The sequence below is a fragment of the Xenopus laevis genome, chromosome 7L, assembly GCF_017654675.1.
Source record: "Xenopus laevis strain J_2021 chromosome 7L, Xenopus_laevis_v10.1, whole genome shotgun sequence".
NCBI classification, from domain to species: domain Eukaryota; kingdom Metazoa; phylum Chordata; class Amphibia; order Anura; family Pipidae; genus Xenopus; species Xenopus laevis.
Genome location: NC_054383.1, coordinates 139,582,291 through 139,595,386, shown reverse-complemented (window position 1 = coordinate 139,595,386; position 13,096 = coordinate 139,582,291). Strand labels below are relative to the sequence as shown.

The window sequence follows — 13,096 nt, the reverse complement described above, 5'->3', positions numbered from 1 at the left end:
GGTTCTGTTCTGTTCTCTGTAGACACTGCGGGTACAGCAAGGCCTTCCAGGACTCGGATGAGAAGAAAATGCAGAATGGACACAGTGAGTTCATAGGAACCCTGAGCTCCCCGTTTCTTCATCCCTCATAGAGGAACCCCCAAAGCATCAGAGAGGCTTCAGTTTCACTCATGGGGTTTCAACACATTCAGCCACTGGTTGTTCCATTGTACAATGTGTGGGCAAATTTGGTCTTTAAGACTCAATTGACCAAGATTGTAATATGTAAGGGCCCTAAAGGGTTGATACGGAATACACAAAGTCTGTTCTGACCATGGAATGCATGGATATGAGGTGCCCCAGGGCCTCACTTCTGTAGAGTTGAGAACTGGCAGTTTGTCCCCAAGATCAGCCATAGGCAGGTTTGTGTGGAGAATCAACAATTCTGGCCCCGTGGACCCATATGGGTCATTTCCATCCTGAATACTGAGTTCTTATTGGGAGTCCTAGGAGAGTATCCCTTCTTCTGCCGCCCCCTGCCCTTTCATATAGCCACTCAGTTATACGCTGCTCACACTTCCCACAGATGGTACAGAGGTGGGCACTTATAGATAGGTATAATGACTGTGTGTTTTCAGCCGAGGGCACTACATAAATCATTTCATCCTTTCTACTGCCCAGTTACCCTGGCTGCATCCAAGTTGTATGTGGATCCACACACATATGAAGACCCGTGCCAGGCTGTGCATGACTTTGCACGAGAGATTGAAGCCTCTAGAATTAAAATTGAGAAGATAATTGGATCAGGTGAGTGACACAATAGTCCTGATGGATCCCACATAGATCAGTCTGTGTATCTTGCCTATCACCTTCCTTTCCTGGCAGGAGAGTTTGGGGAGGTTTGTTCTGGGCGCCTAAAGGTGCCAGGCAAGCGGGAGATCCCAGTGGCCATCAAGACCCTAAAAGCCGGTTACAGCGAGAAGCAAAGACACGACTTCTTGAGCGAGGCCAGCATTATGGCGCAGTTTGACCACCCGAATATCATTCACCTGGAAGGGGTAGTGACAAGGAGTAAGTGAGGTTTATCTATCTATAAATAGGCACTGGTACCTGTTGGCCACAAAATTTTATTTGTCCTCTAGCGAGTGGCTGGGCCCAAACTTATTATAAGGGTTAGATGTACTTGTGGCCTGCAGTTTCTGCTACTAGTTCTTCTGTAACTGTAAGTGAGACAGCAGCACAGAAGATTCCACAGTTTGTGGACTTATAGTGACTTTCCCATAAACTCCCTCCCCCCATAAACTATAAATGTAGTTTTATCATGACCGTCCTCGCGATTCAGAATTCTGATTTACGCAACAAAGAACATGGGCTATATCCCAGTATATAAATGTTTTCCTTGAATGAGGACAATGTCCCAGGGTCCAGGAGATGTCCTGATGTCAATGGCAATTATGATTATTCAGGAGAGGTCCCAGTGTCTAGAGGAAGTCCCAATGTCCAGGCAAAGTCCCAGTGTCTAGGAGAAGGTCCAGTGTCTAGGAGAAGTCCCATTGTGCAGGAAAGTCCCATTGTCTAGGAGAGGTCCCAGTGTCCAAGAGAGGTCCGTCCCATTGACCAGGAGAAGTACTAGTGTCCAGGAATGGTTCCATTGTACAGTATAGGTCTCAATGTCTAGAAGAGGTCCCATTGTCCAGGAGAGGTCCCATTGTCAAGGATAGGCCCCAATGACCAGGAGAGGTTCCAGTGTCCCGGAGAGGTCCCATTAGGAGAGGTACCAGTGTCCAGAAGAGTTTCCATTGTCCACAATAGTTTCCATTGGCCAGTAAAAGTCCTAGTGCCCAGGAATGGTTCCATTGTCCAGGATCCGTCTTAATGTCTAAGAGAGGTCCCATTGGCCAAGAGAGGTTCCAGCTTCCAGGAGAGGTCCCATTGTCCAGGATAGGTATCAATGTCCAGGATAGGTCCCATTGGCCAGGAGAGGCCTTATTGTCCAGGATAGGTCCCAATGACCAGGAGAGGTCCCAGTATCCAGGAGAGGTCCCATTATTCAGGATAGGTATCAATGTCCACTTGATAAAGGGTAATTTGGCTTGAAACATGTAGTGTCAAATAAAGGAGGATTTGCAGCAAATTACTGCATCTTCCTGGTCTGTTCCACCCAATACATCAATGTCCAGAAGAGGTCCTATGGTCCGGGATAGGTCTCAATGACCAGGAGAGGTCCTAATGTCCAGGAGAGTTACCAATGTCAGACCATATAAATTTATTGGCTGTATCTTGTGTTCTCCAGGCAAACTCACAATGATTGTAACAGAATATATGGAGAATGGATCTTTGGATTCCTTCCTTAAGGTAAGAACATTAATTTAGGGCATATATTTAGAAGGAAAAACATTGAATGGGATTTTAGGTGTAAGAGCCAAGGTTTAGAACTAACTACAGACTTGTAATTAGAGTTATATTACAAACTATATTTCCCATGAGCCTCAGGAGTACTGGATCTTGTAATTCATGACAGCTGGGGATCTCATCAACACAGCCTCTTCTCCATCTTGCACAGGAACCAGCTATACTTTTCCCATGTTCCTGTTCTGGTTCTAGGAAGTAATGTTCCTGTCTTAAATATTTCAGATTCGGGATGGGCAGTTTAACATACTCCAGCTGGTGGGTATGCTGAGGGGCATTTCTGCTGGCATGAAGTACCTCTCTGACATGGGCTATGTCCATCGGGATTTGGCTGCCCGCAACATCCTGGTCAACAGTAACTTGGTCTGCAAAGTGTCTGACTTTGGCCTCTCACGCATTTTGGAGGATGACCCTGATGCTGCTTATACAACCACGGTATGATCTGACCCTCGGAGGAAGGGTTACCAATTTCTCATTAACTTCCTTTCTGCATATTCTCAGAGTCCAGTCTGTCAGGGATAATGTCTCATGCTCTCAGCTGATCCCTTTAAGTTCTGACCGGCTACATACGGGGGAAAATAGGACTTAGGATGGACACCATCTTGAAAGACTTGCAGTATTCACAGTGGAGAGCCAGAATTGAATATTCTTGGAGTAGAATCGAGTTTTATTTTATGTTTCCATGGCTGTTGGAACTGGGAGGAGCTTGATATGTGTTACCATGGCCGTTGGAGCAGGGAGGAGCTTGATATTTGTTTCCATGGCCACTGGAGCAGGGAGGAGCTTGATATGTGTTTCCATGGCCGCTGGAGCAGGGAAGAGCTTGATATGTGTTTTCATGGGCAATGGAGCAGGGAGGAGCTTGAGATGTGTTACCATGGCTGTTGGAAGAGGGAGGAGCTTCATATGTGTTTCCATGGCAATTGTAGCATCGAGGAGCTTGATATAAGTTTCCATGGCCGCTAGAGTAGGGAGGAGCTTGATATGTGTTTTCATGGCTGGCTGCATAGTTCCCATCAATGAGACATTTGCCCCACTAGTACCTTAAAGTGACCCGGCACTGAGAATTCATCGGTGTCATCAATAAACCTTGGAATGTTTCCATCACAGTTGAGTATTTCCCTAAACCCAAAGCCTTTTGACTCCCCTGCACCCACACGTTGGGTGAAGTGGAAATGTGGGAGTGACGTCATTCTTTTCTAAGAAGTAGCTGCTGTGGGGGGTTATTGGGGTCCAGTAATAGCTGTCTATTATTGTTCTAGTTATGCCACTTACACTCAGGGCATTGCTCGCTAGTGTTTCCTACCCCTTTAACAATGTGATTACTGGTCTTACTGGTCTATTTCTTTGGTGGGATCCTTCTGACAAACAGTGGTTCAACCAGCACCCAAGGCAGGTAGGTACCAGCTAGCGTTTCTCCCAATATACTAACCCAGCACCCAGGGCAGCTAAGTACCAGCTATTAACATTATCACTATGATGGTAACTTATTTGCCCTTTGTGTATAATTCAGCCATTTTATTTTCTCTAGGGAGGCAAAATACCCATTCGCTGGACAGCTCCTGAAGCCATCACTTACCGCAAGTTCTCCTCAGCCAGTGACGTGTGGAGCTTTGGGATAGTCATGTGGGAGGTCCTAGCTTATGGGGAGAGACCATACTGGAACATGACCAACCGAGATGTATGTGTCACATTGGAGACTGGGGCTTCTCTCTCTTCTACGTCTGGTACCTTTTCCATATGGTTCTGCCCAGATGGTGCTGAGGAACCAGGATGTATCTAGTTTATTTGGTGCCCCTGCATAACTCATAGTTTGCCCAAATGTTCAGCAAAGGGTTTTTGGTTGAGGGAACTTAGAGCCTGAGAATAAAGCCAGTGGAATGGAGCTAATGGAGCTGGCCCATCAGTGCTACCAATTGAGTAGAAGTAACATGGGCCAGGCATGAACCGTACCTACATCACAGGCAGAGTATTGTAGATGTGCCAGTCATGAATGCTACCTACCTCACGGGGAGAAGTTTGTACATGTACCAGGCATGAATGGAGAATTTTGCCCCACCGTTACATGTTATATGTTCTTTCATTTGTTTGGATTTAATGCTTGTTAGAATGGAACAAATAGTCCTCTGATCAACATTAAATACTGATTGGTTGCTATGCGTAACTATGGTAACTCCATTACACATTTATATATGAAATAATCTAATATATTAGCCATAATATAAAATGAAATATACAGTATATAATAGAGTCGTGATCCTTTGGATCTTCCATGGAAAGACCCAGGTTATATGGGGCCAATGTTACACCCATGCATGGTCCTTGGACCTGGAATCACATTATACAATGAATTGCAAATCTTTCTCATATATATATAATTATACGGACCACAAAGTGCTTATTATTGCAGGTGATAAATTCGGTGGATGAAGGGTACCGTCTCCCTGCCCCTATGGGCTGCCCCACGCCGTTGCACCAACTCATGCAGGATTGTTGGCAGAGAGATCGGAACGAGCGACCTCGGTTCTCCCTCATTGTCAGTGTTCTAGATAAACTTATGCGCAACCCAGAGAACCTCAAGGCCAGTGCTACTGTTACCAGGTAGGTGCTGCCACTCACTTCATTCTTTTCTTACATTGTAATAAAGGGAAAAGAGGAGACAACTGATAAAAGAGAGTGAATGTTCTGTATAATGAACACCTTCAGGTTTAGATCCCATAAACAACTCAATAGCTCTTGGACATATACCGTTGGACTTTTAGCAGTCAAACACAATGGTATCTCCAGAGCTGGTAGGGTGATAGCTTGTTTCCAATTAGCCATTATAATATGTATTGTCCCTCAGTGCCAGATATGTACTCATTGGCCATTATGGACTCCATCTTCAGTATCAGTAATTGCAGTATTTCCTTCTTGGATAATTCTTCTGTTTCTCCACTGTAGATTCACCCACCCGAGGCTGGACAAAGGGCACTTTGACATATCTAGCTGTGCCAGTGTGGATGACTGGTTGGATTCCATAAAGATGGGAAGATACAAGGAGAACTTTGTGATGGGTGGATACTCTTCCCTGGGACTGGTCATGAGAATGAATATTGAGTAAGTCCTTCTCTTTGCTTCTTGGCTCCTCTTCCCCTTTCCACCCATGCTATAACCAAGGCACTCACTGTTGTATAAACATAGGAAATATTACAGGGGAGCAGGTGGAACCTTTCCATGGCAAGTAGGGGTTGGAGACCTTAATCTCATATACAAGGAGTATTCATTCTGATACAGTTAAAAACTCATAACAGAAAGTATTTGGTGTTTTATATCCATTGTATTGACCTGTTGTTTGGGTATCTGGTCTCATCTGTACCCTGATGGGTTCATAATCTACCCCCACCTCACCAATTTCTTTTCTAGGGTAGAAACTCAAGATCAAGAGTCTGGGATTTAAGGGATCAGCCTTTTCTTTTGCTTAAATGGAAGTAAAATGAACAGATTTGTGTCCAGGCATTTCATGGCTGAATCTGCCATTGCTGCCCAAGAAGGGGAACCTCATAACAAACTGGCCCTACAAATACATTAACACTGCTATAATGAGTTTTTCTCTTTCACAGTGACATCAGGCAGCTGGGCATCTCTCTAGTTGGGCACCAGAAGAAGATTCTCACCAGTATCCAGATCATGAGAGCTCAACTCATCAACACCCTGGGGCCCCGGATGCACCTGTGATGGTGTGAGCCTCTAGATGGAACCAAGGAAGGAGGCCTGGTGGGGCTTTGAACCCTGTAACAATGGGCAGGACCCAGTAACTGAGGTTGCCCAACCCCATAAAGGTCACAGCTCATAGGGGCACCATCTTGGCTGAAGTAGTCCAAGGTTTGTTTTGTTCCAACTTCTGATCTCCTTGTCCGTGTGTCCTGACCCACCCTCCGGACCTCCTTCTGCCAATGAATGTTTACATCCAATGTCAGTGCAATAGAGGAAGATTTTGGGGGCCCCTAGGGTGCTTCCTGCTGCTATAGTGAGTTGACACCATGGTGCTAATTTGGACACTGTCACCTCATTTCTGTCCATGTGCCTCTCTCAGACCTCTAGCGGTTACAGGGTAATTCATATGATCATGGGGGTTTCCAGATGCACCTGCCCCCTATTTTCTTGTTATTAGTAGGACAGGGCTCGCAGAATGTCCCACGTTCATCTGGGAAATCCACTCACTCTGCCTATATCCAGGCCTGGACTCTCTGCACCTCCCAGCTTCCATTGCAGTCAGTATTCTTCCTTAAACTCCGCCTCCACTAAGTCTCAGCCACTTCAGCCACCAGTCTATGAGGGGCCCCTATAATCAAGTCAAGTACAAATGCTGTGTTATTACCATGTTTAATGGGTAGTTTAGATATGAGTGTCCAGTCTGCCCCCTCAGGAAGTTTTAGGAACTACAATTCTGGGGCTATTATGGCTACAGGGAGGGTAACAAGTTGAAATGTGGTGGTTGTTATTTTGGACCCCGGGGTTCAGGGTTATGGGAGACCCTTATGTTGCTGAGGGGGGGGGCTAGATGAAACAAGTAGTGATGGGCCAATTTATTCGCCAGGCACAAATTTGCGTTGAATTTCCGCGTTTCACTGCCGGCGAATAAATTCGCGAAAATATATTTGACGCCGGCGACAATTCTAACGCTGGCGACAATTCTAGGCGACCATTGACTTTAGTGGGTGTCAGGGTGCATCACTCAAGCCCAGCACTGGTCATTCTGAAGCTTGAGAAGAGTAAATATGAGAATATTGGGCTTCTTTGGGCAACAATAACCTGCCAAGTATAAAGGGTCAGTTGCAGCTACACGTGAGCCACCATCATGGGGTCTGATCCAGGGCAAATAAAAGAGGGAGCTGGTCCTGTCACTTCTTCTAATCATTACAGAAAGATCAATTCAGTGGGATCAGTGTAATAAATCTGCCCCATAGCCCCTCCCAAAGGTTAGTGGTGGGGCAGAATGTTACACACGGATCTGCATTAATGTCCTGATGGAGCAGCTTGTGGGTCGCTACCCCGGAATCAATCTCAGTCGTTCTTCCCACTGGCATCGAAGGGCATTATCTGACAGTCTGGGGGCAATAACTGCCAGTCGGGGGCAATAACTGCCAGTCGGGGGGCAATAACTGCCAGTCGGGGGCAATAACTGCCAGTCGGGGGCAATAACTGCCAGTCGGGGGGCAATAACTGCCAGTCGGGGCAATAACTGCCAGTCGGGGGCAATAACTGCCAGTCGGGGGGCAATAACTGCCAGTCGGGGGGCAATAACTGCCAGTCGGGGGCAATAACTGCCAGTCTAATATATTGAATAGACAGGACACGGAGGGGTTAATTTGAGAAGTGGGGCAGCAGAATATGTGAATATTTATTATTATGGGATATTGTGGGGTTGTATAAGGGGGGCGTATGATACAGGGGAGAGATTTCCATGTTTATATTTGGGTTTGTTTATTGGGGGGCTGCGCCCTGGTCTCATAGGAATAATAATAATATAAAAATAATGATGGAGAGTTTATTTCATAGGGGTATTTATTGGGGAACATGGCCGATTTGCACAGTGGGGGGCACATGATATGGGCAGCGGATTTTGGCCAAAGATTATTTTACGATTTAATATTAAAACTGACCCGGCCCCCAGTTCTTCCTGGGATGAGAACTCCCGTGGGGCACAGTTGGGGTCCCCCCATTTCCCCTGATCTGGTGACGTCCAGTTCTTCTGTGAAGGAGGAGAAATATCAGCATTTTTGGACTGACGTTTCCATGGAAAGTCTCTATTTCTGGGATTTATTAACCCGCAGACCCAGCTGTAAATACCATGTTGGCCCCGGGGGCCCCCACTCTAGTCGCTGTTTATAACCCAGACATAACGTAATATTCCTCATTCCCTGAAGGCAGAAGATAAAGGGAATTCCGTGGCCGGCAGTGAGTGGGGCAATTAAATGTCTTCCGCACAAAGGGGCTGATTCACTGCGGGGGGCTCAGTGATCGGGACTGGACTCTGGGACATTCATTCCAAGGGCCACCGGCCCCTCTTCTTAAAGGGGAAATCTCATACCTACCTATTTTTATAGGAAATATTAAAGGAGAACAAAAGGAAGAATCATTGGGGTGCAAGTTGTTAGGCCCCGCCCCTAGTTATTTTAGTCACTCCTTACCCCAGTCAAGCTCCTCCTCTTCAAACCAACCCACCGGCCTGGGGTAGTTTTCCTCTGAGTGTCAAGCTGCCATATTGCTCAAGGGACTGGAATGACTGGGCGGGGCCTAATAGGGCTCTCATTCTCCTTATAATAAGTGTTGCCACCTTTTGTAAATGACAATACCATCTGGGATGGGGGTGGGTCTGGGGCAAGTCTATAATGTAAGGGGTGGGGTAATGATGCATATGGGGCGGAGCTGTCACCAGCCTAATTCTTGTGAGCATTTCTATAGGCATGCAAGAGAACAGCACCAGATTTGTGCTTGTGTCTAGAACTGCAAGCCAAGGCTGCTGAGAGTTGTAGTTGGACAACAACTGGGGGAGGGGTGACTGGTGGGACAGCCTTGTTACATGGGGGGCCCAGATTTCTGCACAGCACTGGGCCCTGTTTTGTAGCTCCGCCCACACAATGCGATGCACTTTCTAAGCCCAAATGATTGTCGGTTGTTTATTTGTTTGTTTATCTGTTTATTTTGCGAATCTTGTGTTTCGAGTTCAATTCAGCAATAAAATTCTCAGATTTTGTAAGAAATTCTCACTGGTGTTGTTGGAATTTCCCTGAGTTCTGCGTGGGCCCAATTGCCCCCTTTATCCACTTGCCCATTAGGTGAAATGCCCCAGACACAGGGGCAATTAGTGCGTCAGTGATGGGATCTCACACTCGTCCTGTGTCCCCCGGGGGCAAGTGGAGCAGAAGGTCCGACAGGAGTTTATTTGATACAATCCAGTACTTGCTCTTGTTACACACTCCAGGGTCCAATCAGCATCTGATATTGGTTACATGGGAGGAGCTTGATGCACAGGAGGCGGAGAGTAATATGAAAGAAAACAAATAAAGGCAACTAAGCTACTGCCTTAAAGGGACAGTACACCCCTCTAATGCAACATGAGCTGAATGAATAGGGCTTGCACTGAAATTACGTTAATTTAAAGTGATTTTGTTTTCCAACCTCCTGTTACATCACAGCAATTGTAATCATTGTGGTATAATACACTAAATAGGAAGCCTGAGACCCTGCATAGAACCAGGGGGGGGGTTGTTTATACAGAGCCCATTCTCTCTATTTATAAAGACTCTTCTGATTAATGGGAAGGAGGAACGAGTGGGCAGAATATATTCTAATTACAATTCTTAGATATACTTCCCCTTTAACCCAGCTAAGCAGCGAGCAGAGCATGTGTTGGGTACCTGGAGCCCATGGAGCAAGTGTTTCACCCAACTGTCCTACACAAAGCTCAAATGGAGCTCAATACTCGGGTATCAATAGCAAAAAGTTCTTAATGTGGCCCTATTTGTGCCCCCAGTAGTGTGGAAAAAGATGCCACACTTTATATAGAGGCAGGAAAGGGAGGGCCCATCTCCACTTGCCTCCATTTCCCATGATGCACGGTGACATAACACTTATGTACATGGACTAGCCTAATTATAAACACAAGAAACTCATTTATTCCCAATTAGAATGTTTCCAGGGCTTCATTATTCAGAATATAACGAAATAAAGATTTTGTCCACGTTCTGATTTCGGGGGGGGCCCCAGGCGAAGTTAATGGTACAGAGTAAAAATCCTCACTGCTGGGAAATAATGGGGTGTCAAGTTGAGGGGACCAAGCTGATGGGCCCATGGATTAGATGATGGGTCTGATCTTGTTTCCTGGGGCCACTTCTTTAGGGGCCACATATTTACCATTTCTGAATGCGGGGAATATTAATAATAATAAATTCTCATTATGAAATCCATGTGTTTCTCTCTTGCCTTTTCATGGCTTCTGTCCCAACTCCGTCCTTTGCGGCGCTGATGGTGGGAAGATAACGCAACTCCTGTGGTGCAATAAGATTAAATAAACGAGGGGAGGGAATCAGCAAATAACCCATTTATTTTCCTCATTTCATGCAAATGAGCCAAACGGACCCAGAGCGCCAGAGGAGACGGATTCTGCAGATAAAAGTGTATTAAAGGCAAATAATCATCCGGCCAATTGAGGGATTAGACAAAGGCATCTTATCTGTGAGACAAGTTGTTATTTGGCGACTTTCTCTAATAAGTGGGCGTAATTACGCACCCCGGCGCCGCTGCATCTGGCGCTCATATTAGGGATTAGTCTAACTGAAATTCTCAGCCTATTTATCTTTCCCTATGGGGGGGGTCCCAAGCGTCTCCCTGAAGATTCTCGTTGTAGCCAATGCATCTAATGGAGAGCCTGGTCCAAATGCCTAAATAGGAAAATACTGCAGGTTCTGATCCACATCTGACCCAGTATCTTAATTAGCCAGATATTGACTGGAGCAACAGAACTGCCAGATCAGTTAATGGGAACAAGTTTATAAACTGTCACATGACAATTTTATGGCACAGGTTGTTGAGGAGCCAACCAGAAAAAATGTGGATCTAGTGATCTCTAATGAGCCAGAACTTATAGCAAATGTGCAAGTCATTGAACCCCTGGGTAATAGTGACCATAATGTTATATCTTTTAATGTCTGGTGCAAAAAACAAATATATACCGGGGCAACAAAAACCAGGAATTTCTATAAAGCTATAGTATTGATTGGGGCATTATGTTGTCTGCTAAAAATTACCTAAATGTTCATTAATGTTCTCAATTTATTCCTTTAGAAGTAAATGTAGAAGTACCAAGAATCATCCTGTGTGGCTTAATACAGAAGTAAAGAAGTTAATAGTAATGAAGGGAAATGCATTTAATAAGTCTACCGGGACAGAAGCTGCATTTAATGATTATAAACACCATAATAAATGTTGTAAAACAGCAATCTGTAAGGCAAAGATACGAAATGAGGAGCACATTTTGGCAGAGGCTAAGTCTAACCTAAAAAGGTTTTGCAAGTATATTAATAGTAAAAATATACGGGTTAAGAGTGTTGCTCCATTAAATAATGGTACCAGTCTGGTTGTAACAGATACAGAAAAGGCAAATCTGCTGAATCAGTTCTTTTCTTCAGTGTATACAATAGAGGAGTGTGAGTTCCCAGGCTCACTTTATAGCTGCACTGTTGGGTTAAGGTTATTGTAAAATGCTGGACAGTGGGGGGGCAGTAGATCTATTTGGGTTTTGCCAAAGCGTTTGATACTGTGCCCCACAAACGACTGCTTTCTAAACTAAGGTCTGTTGGGCTTAATGAAGTCGTTTGCACATGGATAGGAAACTGGCTACAGGATCGGGTACAGAGGGTGGTTGTTAATGGGACATTCTCTACTTGGAGTAAGGTTCTTAGTGGGGTCCCTCAGGGCTCAGTATTGGGGCCACTTTTATTTAACTTGTTCATTAATGACTTAGGGGAGGGTGTTGTAAGTAATGTATCAGTGTTTGCAGATGAGACAAAACTATCAGCCCAATTAATTCCATCCAGGATGTGGCACTTGCAACAGGATCTTGACTAACTGGCAATCTGGGCAGCTAAGTGGCAAATGAGATTCAATGTTGATAAATGTAAAGTCCTGCACCTGGGATGTAACAATATCCACTTATACCCTTAATGGGACTGCACTAGGCAAATCCATAATGGAGACGGAGCTTGGAGTCCTTGTAGATAATAAACTTGTCTGTAGCAAGCAATGCCAGTCAGCAGCATCAAGGGCAAATAAGGCCTTGACTTGTATTAAATGGGGCAGAGAGTCACGGGAGGAGGGGGTCCCACTGTATAGAGCACTGGTAAGGCCCCATCTAGAATATGCCCCACAGTTTAGAGGAGGGAAAGGGGTGTTACAGGGAGAGCTGGGAAGTGAATCAGGGGTACAGGCTGATACATTAGATAGGTACAAGGAAGGATCGGATGCTTTATTCACCAGTAGCTCCTCCCAGCAGACAGGAGGGAGCCAATGAGATTAGAGGAGGGAAAGGGGTGTTACAGGGAGAGCTGGGAAGTGAATCAGGGGTACAGGCTGATACATTAGATAGGTACAAGGAAGGATCGGATGCTTTATTCACCAGTAGCTCCTCCCAGCAGACAGGAGGGAGCCAATGAGATTAGAGGAGGGAAAGGGGTGTTACAGGGAGAGCTGGGAAGTGAATCAGGGGTACAGGCTGATACATTAGATAGGTACAAGGAAGGGTCGGATGCTTTATTCACCAGTAGCTCCTCCCAGCAGACAGGAGGGAGCCAATGAGATTAGAGGAAAGGGGTGTTACAGGGAGAGCTGGGAAGTGAATCAGGGGTACAGGCTGATACATTAGATAGGTACAAGGAAGGGTCGGATGCTTTATTCACCAGTAGCTCCTCCCAGCAGACAGGAGGGAGCCAATGAGATTAGAGGAGGGAAAGGGGTGTTACAGGGAGAGCTGGGAAGTGAATCAGGGGTACAGGCTGATACATTAGATAGGTACAAGGAAGGGTCGGATGCTTTATTCACCAGTAGCTCCTCCCAGCAGACAGGAGGGAGCCAATGAGATTAGAGGAAAGGGGTTTTACAGGGAGAGCTGGGAAGTGAATCAGGGGTACAGGCTGAAACATTAGATAGGTACAAGGAAGGGTCGGAT

General features: G+C 45.6%; 1 protein-coding gene across 2 annotated transcripts in view; it reads left to right on the top strand.

The window, feature by feature from the left end:
• Positions 1-9,134, top strand: part of epha8.L (EPH receptor A8 L homeolog) — a 50,139-nt gene extending 41,005 nt beyond the window's left edge. For both annotated transcript variants that reach the window (XM_041569940.1, XM_041569939.1), the window contains exons 9-17: positions 23-84; positions 661-786; positions 865-1,050; positions 2,273-2,334; positions 2,614-2,823; positions 3,920-4,069; positions 4,799-4,989; positions 5,332-5,487; positions 5,991-9,134. In XM_041569940.1, coding sequence (XP_041425874.1) covers positions 23-84; positions 661-786; positions 865-1,050; positions 2,273-2,334; positions 2,614-2,823; positions 3,920-4,069; positions 4,799-4,989; positions 5,332-5,487; positions 5,991-6,105 — 1,258 coding nt within the window. In that variant the 3' untranslated portion in view covers positions 6,106-9,134. The remainder of the gene's footprint in view (positions 1-22; positions 85-660; positions 787-864; positions 1,051-2,272; positions 2,335-2,613; positions 2,824-3,919; positions 4,070-4,798; positions 4,990-5,331; positions 5,488-5,990) is intronic.
• Positions 9,135-13,096: the final 3,962 nt, after the last annotated feature.